We start from the raw sequence: 8,708 nt of genomic DNA on the forward strand, positions 1-8,708 counted from the left end.
AATTTTGCTCAAGTCCCTCAATTTCAGCCAGAAATTACCTGAAATCACAGAAAAACACACAAACTCATAGTAAAATCCAGAAATGTGAATTTAACATAAAAACTAATGAAAACATCCCTAAAAGTAGCTCAAACTTACTAAAAACTACCTAAAAACAATGCCAAAAAGCGTATAAATTATCCGTTCATCATTGTCTCAACATGATATCCATTTCGGCGAATATCTTTGAAACTCAACAAGTTCCTCAGAGACTTGGTAGATAATAGTGCATTATTTATTATAAATTTTGTTCCTCCAGGAAACAAAATTATAGCTCTTCCGGAGCCTTCTATCACATTGCCTGAGCCAATAATAGTATTAACATATTCCTCTTTTGGCACAAGATGGGTAAAATATATATCACTTTTGAGAATAGTGTGTGAACTTGCACTATCCGCAAGGCATACGTCTTCATTACATATCCTTGCCATTCTCTTCAAAAAAACAATTAATAATAAAATGAGTAGTATGCACAGTTAAATTGAATGCTTGATCAGAATTATTTCTCTAAGGAACACTATACATAAAATAATGTCATATACTAAAATTTTATTTTAAAATTTGACACATTTAATAATTTTCATAAACATTAAAATTTCATTATTTATGTACATCACATTTGAAACTTAAATACATAGAAAATAAAACTTAACAATAAGTTCTTTACATTATTTATTTACATAAATACTTCACAATCTCACATATTAAACTATCCCATCATTGATCAAATGACCAATATTTCCTTCGGGATCCTCAAAGAAATCAGATACATCATAATGAGTGGTGGAGTTTTCAGCCTCATTTGAAACAAAATTTGTTTCCTTTCCTTTGTCGTTCTTTTTCAAAGATGCCTGGTAAAGATCAACTAGGTGCCTTGGGGTACGACAGGTACGTGACCAATGGCCCTTTCCACCACAGCAGAAATACTTCTCCTCGGTTGATTTATTCTGCCCGATATTCCTTTCTTTATCCCACTTCTGGTGAGATCCTCTCTTTTGAACATAATTCTTTTTCCTTCCATAATTTTTCTTATTATTAAAACCTTGCCATTTACCTCTTATGGGGTAATGATTTGCCACATTTACTTCAGGAAATGGAGCGGCGCCAGCTGGGCGCGCTTCATGATTTTTCAATAACAACTCATTGTTGCGTTCAGCAACAAGAAGGCAAGAAATTAATTCAGAATATTTTTTAAACCCTTTTTCTCGATACTGCTGCTGTAGGAGCACATTCGAGGCATGGAAGGTTGAGAAAATTTTCTCCAACATATCATGATCAGATATCTTTTCCCCACATAATTTCATTCGTGAGGTGATTCGAAACATTGCAGAATTATATTCATTTATAGATTTAAAATCTTGTAGACGCAAGTGCGTCCATTCATATCGAGCCTGAGGAAGTATCACCGTTTTCTGATGATTATACCTTTATTCGAGGTCTTTCCAAAGATCTGCAGGATCTTTTAATGTAAGATATTCATTTTTCAATCCCTCGTCAAAATGACGACGAAGAAAAATCATGGCTTTGGCTTTATCCTTTTGGGATGCATTATTTTCAGCCTTAATGGTATCTCCAAGATCCATTGAATCAAGATGGATTTCAGCATCTAATATCCATGATAAATAATTGTTTCCAGATATATTAAGAGCATTGAATTCGAGATGAGAGAGTTTCGACATAATGAAAATATTACCTGAGTCTTCCTAAAGATTTGATCAGAGTCTCGTGCTGATAACGTGTTATAAAATAAAAGATATGTATGTTTATTGTTACTATCTCAATATAATAAAGATGGTTAATATTGCTATTAATATTATATGTAAAGAGTAATAGAAAATAGAATTTAAAATACTTATAAAATAAAAGAAGAGAAAGAATTGTAATAGTAATATAAGGAGAAGGGTATTTGATTGCAACATAAAAGGGAATCGATCTCTTATTATTTGGTTGTGTGTAGTAAGAGAAAAGAAACTAAATGCTTTATAATAAGAAAGAGAGAGAGGGAATTAAAGGTGTTATATTATTGCTGTGTGTTTATTCAGATGGATGCTACTCCTATTTATACACACAAATGGTTATCACTTTTCAACCTTCATTAAATCCATTCTCTCTTGAGAATGATTCCTTCAATATTGAGAAGGTGAGTCTACGTAGTCATCCATATCACAACACGTTGTATAAATAATGACACACTGAAACAGTTTCTAAAGACAATTGTGAAGAACTGGCGTATATCCAAAAAAAGCAAGAATAATATGATACTAAATTTATACAAATAAAAACAAAATATACGATTAACCAAAAAATAAAAATAAAAATATACAATTATTTCAGTTATTCATATATATTTAATAATGATATTATAAAATTTTACATATATAAAAAAAAAACTTCAAAACAATCCATCGTTTAGACTATTTTATTTTAGCTAATAATCAATTTCATATTTCAGTTTTAAAATTAAAATATTTTGTGTAAATTATATATAATTCTAAATTATATATAAATGTAAAATACAAGATACAATATACAACAACATACATAAATGTTTACAATAATTATCCCTACTGTTCGTATATTATCTCTTTTTCATTAAAGAATGTTATATAAAATTAAATAAATAACTTTTCATCAAAACTTTAAAAACATACTCTCAATAAAAATTAAAAATATACATATATGTATATGTATGTAAAATATATTATTAACTTTAGTTTCACTAGTGAAAATTTTTTTCTTGTCTCTGATTTGTCGACTAATTGTTAGCTAAAATATATTTAAAATAATATTAAAAAATTATTATAATATATTTTAAAATATGATCAAATTGATGAAAAATTATTTATTTATTTTTATATAATATTTTTTAGTGAGAAAGGGAGAATATACGAAAAGTAGGATCACTGCTGTAAAAAATTATTTATTTATTTTTATAATATCACCATTAAATATATATGTATGAATAGCTAAAATAATTGTATATTTTGATTTTTTTTGGTTAATTGTATATTTTGATTTTATTTGTATAAATTTAGTATCATATTAGTCTTACTTTTTTTTTTGGATATAGGCCAATTTTTTAGAATTATCTTCAGAAACCATAATAATGTGTCATTGTTTATACAACGCACCATTATATTTTTTCAGAAATCGCTACAGTCACTCGCGATTTCTATGCATCAAAGTTTCTTCAGCTCCACTCTATAGCGGTTTCTGTCCATCACACAGACCCCCGTAAACCGTTATGCTCTGTAGCGGATTATGTTCGATTTGAAAACTACTATATCCTGTAGCGGTAAAAACATCTACAATATCAAAAAGTTGTATTAAATACAATATTCTTATATCATAAGTTTTACCTTGTTTCCTAAAATTCCATATGAATGAAGCTTAAAACGAAGCAAGATGACTAGAGTAAGGTAAAGCATAACCTTCTCAAGAAGGAAAATTTTGCTCTGTGGCCAATTTGAAAACAAAAAGCAACATGGAAATATCAGTTTCTGCACAAAGATAAAATCCTCAATTCAAATAAAGAACTAAGAGGTTATATTGATATATTCAAACAATTTTCTGCACAAATTCTTGAAAAACATTCCCTCCTTTGTGCGTAGAGAGGTAATCTACAAGCAATTCCATAGTTCTAGCATCTGCTGGATAACCTTTTCCTTTCATAATCCGAAGATATTTTACTGATTTCGGAATATCATTTCTTCTCAGTAATCCTTGAACCAATACATTATATGTGCAGGAATTAGGCAAGCAGCCATCCTCTTCCATATTCATCAGTAACTCTTCAGCATCAATCAAAAGTCCTTTCATACATAGACCTTGGATCATTATTGTATAAGTATATAGATCAGGTTTCAAGCCTTTCGCAGGCAGACAAGATAAGAGTTCTCGTGCATCATTTAGTTTTCCAGCAAGGCACATCCCACGGAACACCACATTGTAAGTTTCAATATTAAGATCCAAATTATTCTTCTCCATTTCTCTAAATAATGATATTGCATCAAAAAACAAATGACATTTGAATAGGCCATCCAATATAATGGCACAGCTCGATAGATCGGGATATTGACCAAATTTGTGCATTGTAAAAAACAATTCTTTAGCAGCTAACGGTTTACCCACTGTGCAAAATCCATGGATAAGAGTATTCCAAGTCACAACATTCAGATTTAAACCTTTATTGACCATTTCATCCAAGAGATAGATAGCCTTATTAATCCTTTTGATCTTGCACCACCCATGGATTAATGAAGTATAAGTGCAGACGTCTGGTACGCATCCCTTGTGAACCATCAAATCAAATACTTTCATGGCCTCCTCCATTTGACTTTGGAAACAAAAACCAGCAATCATTGAGTTATAGGTGACAACATCAGGCTCCTTTCCCATTCGAACCATTTGACCAAGTATGGCTCTCGCACTTGAAATCTTTCCCTCTTTACAAAGAGCATCCACTAAAACACTAAAAGTATGCGTATCCGGCATAATTCCCTTTTGTTTCCTCTCGCTGAGTAAAGACGCAGCCTCCTGCCATCTGCTGAAAGTAGAGAGTCCTTGAATCAAGCGATTGTAAGTGATAGTATCGGGTTGAAGACCTTTTGTTGTCATTTCGGAGAATAGACTCAAAGCCTCGGATACCAGCCCATCCTTGCAAAGACTATCCACAATTGCATTATAACCCGCAACAGTAATACTTGGTTTGCAGTTTCTTGTTTCCGTCTTCCTCAGAATGGCAATGGCAGCAGGGGTGTTGCCCATCTTGCAGAATCCATTTATAATTGCTCCAAATGTGTGGCCGTCGGGTTGATATCCCAAGTAATCCATGTGGTCAAGAAACCAAATAGCATAATCCACATTGCCTTCAATACAAAGACCATTAACAATGGTGTTCAATGTGACCACATTGGGCTCCAAGCCGATTTTGAACATCATCCCCACGACAGAGAAGGCAAAGGGAGTGTGATCCAAACGGCACAGACAATTGACAACAATATTGAGTGTATAGATATCAGATTTGAGTCCTAAGGAAAACAAGTGTTTGATTAAGGAAATGGCAGATGTGTAATGCTTCATCTTAACAATAGAGCTACACAAAAAGTTAAAGTCATTCACGCATGGCAAAGGGTTCATGGAAACCATTTTGTCAAACAGATGCAGAGCAGAATCAAGGTTCTGGAGATTCCTAATAGAATTTACGAGATGGGGTCTGTCCTTGATGGCATCAAGAAAGGGTTTGGGATGAGAAAGGGTACCAAATTGAGATTGCTGCAGAAAGAAGCGCAGAGAAGCTCTTGTTGATGAACGCAACATCATTGATGAGTGAAGAACGCAGTGCGAAGAACACCCTAGAGTTCCGCAAAACTCACATTGCAATATTCTAGGTTAGCACTAAAATATGTAATAAATCTTCTCCCATCTTTGTTGACTGAAGCATCCCAATTGAATTTTTATGAAGAGATGAATCAGAGAATACCATCGGATAAGCATTTTCTCAAGGATCCCAATTTTTTTTTTACTCGAGCAAATTCAAGAATTTTCTCTTTTTTAAAGAGCCTTATTTCTTTTTACGATAAGCAAAGAGTACTCGTAGTAAAGAGAAGAGTCTATGACACCTCTTTCAAAAGGGATTAGGATGTCAAAATCTTCAACTAGTGAAAAGAGATGTTTATGAAAGAATTCTAAGCCAAATTTAGTGTCAATGCTCTTCCACTTTTGGGTCGAAAATAGGGGGTGAAAGTGGGCCGGGTTACGGACGGGTTCGTTGTTTTAGGATTCATTTAATTCGATTTGATTTGTTTTATTAAATATGTTAGGTTTAAATTTTTTAGTAAGTCTATTAGTTAAAAAAAATTAGATCATAAGTTTTAAAAAAATACTATAAAATTTTTTAGGTCAGCTTGTCAAAATGTTTTTTGTAAATCTTTTTTTTAGTTTTATCTATATTAAACACAAAATAAAATAAAATAAAATCAATAATCAAAACTAGTTAAGATTGTAGTATTTTTGTTAAAAGAAAAAATTTATGAATTGTAAATACAGTTATGATATGTGACTAATGATTAATATATAAATGAATTATTTTTTTATAAATTATGAATTATAAATTTTAGAATGAATTTAATGTCAATTTATATTTTTTAAATGTATTATTTTGAGTTTTAATTCATGAAATGGACTTTTCAAATAGATTCGTGGGCTCGTCAACATTAAATAGGTCAGACTTGAACCTGAAAAAAATCCTATGAGAGATAATAGACTTAGACTTGGACCATCTATTTATAACATGGATCAGCGTCAAAATCAAAGTTCGACTCGGTTCGACTCATTTCTAACTCTAGTCGTAACCGAACAATCACAAAAGATATAAACCTAAAATATTATTTAAACCTAGAATATTATAATTTAAATTAAATTTTAAATAATTATTATATCATATCAATTATATTTTTATAGGAGCATAAATATTGTAAAATTATTACATAATTTTATAATATACTTAATATGTGTTTGAAAAATAATCTTTATTAACATATTGATATTTACTTTAAGCTATATTTAAATGAACAAATTAGTTGTGTTATGCGTAGTATCATAGTTGATATATTAATTTTATTTCTCTTTCTAGTATTATTTTTATATTTTTATGTATATATTAATAACAATATATTATTTTTAATATTTTTAATATCTCCTGTAAAGGGTTTTGCAAAGAGAAAAAACGTATTAGCATAATAAATGGTTACTTTTGTTATTTGTTTTGCAAATGGAAACAAAGCAGTTATTATGCTTAATTTGAACTTGACCAAAAATCTATGCTAAAAAACATTAAAAATTAGATTAAAATTTAGAAAGCAAAAAATATCAAATATCAATGAGAATACTCTTTGTGTGTGTGTGTGTTTTTTTTTAGACAAAATACTCTTTTGTGTTAAAATATAAAATAATTTTAAATTATTTGATCTAATTTTAAAAATATATTAATAAATATTATATTACATACAAATATTTTTTAAAAATCCACATGAATATGGCCAATTTGAAAATAAAAAGGCAACATGAAAATATCAGTTTCTACACTAATGACTAGAATAATATGCCAATTTTGTTTCTTGTCATACAATTTTTGTAAGTATTTAGTAAAGGACAATCAAGATTCACTGTTCGATGATTTTTTTTATTTAATGTTTTTTTAATAATTTAATATATTTAATTGTTTAATTGACTTATCTAACAATTTATAATGTAATTTTCATATGAAAATTTCTTTATAATAGCTTCTTCTTTTAATAAATGTTTGCTTTTAAAATTCAAAAATTGTGTATTTCTTTTTCAAAATAATCATTGTTAATTAATGTTAACACATTCTATTTACTTTGAACTATATTTGAATCAACAAATCAATTATTCTCATATCTTAATTGATATATTATATTCTTTTAATCTTTGAATCTTTAGTTGTTAGTTTGTTACAAATATAAATACAATTCTATTTTTCTTCCTAATTGCGTTCATATTATTTTTAATATTTTTTTGCATATATGAATAACAAATGTCAATAAAATCTAGCTATCTCCTAGAAAGCTCTTGTGAAGAAAATGTATTCTTGCCATTAGAAGAAAACTACAAAATAATATCTATCTATTAATATACTAAAATTGAATTTTTTTTCAACTAACTAAAATGAGGTGTCAATTTTTTGTGAACTATTTTTTCCTTCAAAATAAAAGTACTATTCTTTCTTTTAAATTTATTTTAAAAAGATATCTTTATTATAATTATATTACAATTAGTATTTAATGAATAATACATGATTATATTAATTTAGGAAAATATCTTTATTATAATTATATAAAATTAATATTTAATGTATTACCAACTAATAAAAGTAAGGTATCAATTTTTCATGACTTCATCATTTTCCCTCCAAAATGAAAATACTATTTTCTCTTCTAAATTTATTTTAAAAAATATCCGATTATAATTATCCGTTAGAGTTGACGTTGTAAAGGACCTAAGTGACTGACGAAGTTTATTGTTAAGGACCAATCGAGTAATTAATTTTAGTTGGGGACTAAAGTGTCTGGTTTGAAATTCTTTGAGAATCAAAATTGGTATATACTTTATTTTTAATCATTTTAATTATATTGATACAATTCTAATTCTCATTCATTATGCAATAATTTTATTAGTGGCAAGTTGTTACGTTAATGACAACCCATTTATATTGATAACAACAACAACAATAATAATAATAATAATAATAATTAAATGCTAAAAATAATTGCCAACATTGTCTACCTAGTTTCAATTAGTTAACAAATTTAATTTTAGTTGTTATGTTTTATTTTTTACATAATTATCTTACTTGTCAATCATTATACATCAAATTAGTATTTAATTCATAATTATGTTAGTTGTCGATAATTTTTTTATAATTATACATCAAATCAACATTTAATACATAATTATATTAATTGTCAATAATTTTAATTTTTAATTATTATAATATAATTTTAAATTAACCGTAATTTTTAGCAAGTTAATATTGATATCTACCTTAAAAAATTAAAACAAAAATCTATGATTCTACTCATGATAAAAATGTATATGATATGATAATGACTTATTCAATCACAGCAAATATATGATGTATAATGTAA

General features: G+C 28.3%; 1 protein-coding gene and 1 long non-coding RNA gene across 2 annotated transcripts in view; one reads left to right on the forward strand and one right to left on the reverse strand.

Moving 5' to 3' along the window:
• Nucleotides 1–5,325, forward strand: part of LOC127747726 (uncharacterized) — a 42,495-nt gene extending 37,170 nt beyond the window's left edge. Inside the window, exon 3 of the long non-coding RNA XR_008009516.1 lies at nt 5,218–5,325. This is a non-coding gene — a long non-coding RNA (uncharacterized LOC127747726). The remainder of the gene's footprint in view (nt 1–5,217) is intronic.
• The window catches only part of LOC107489851 (pentatricopeptide repeat-containing protein At3g22470, mitochondrial), a 44,276-nt gene extending 38,671 nt beyond the window's left edge, over nt 1–5,605 (reverse strand). The window contains exon 1 of the mRNA XM_052262119.1: nt 5,301–5,605. Within this exon, the coding sequence (XP_052118079.1) occupies nt 5,301–5,361 (61 nt within the window). The 5' untranslated portion in view covers nt 5,362–5,605. The remainder of the gene's footprint in view (nt 1–5,300) is intronic.
• Nucleotides 5,606–8,708: the final 3,103 nt, after the last annotated feature.

This window comes from Arachis duranensis, chromosome 5 (assembly GCF_000817695.3).
Source record: "Arachis duranensis cultivar V14167 chromosome 5, aradu.V14167.gnm2.J7QH, whole genome shotgun sequence".
NCBI lineage: Eukaryota > Viridiplantae > Streptophyta > Magnoliopsida > Fabales > Fabaceae > Arachis > Arachis duranensis.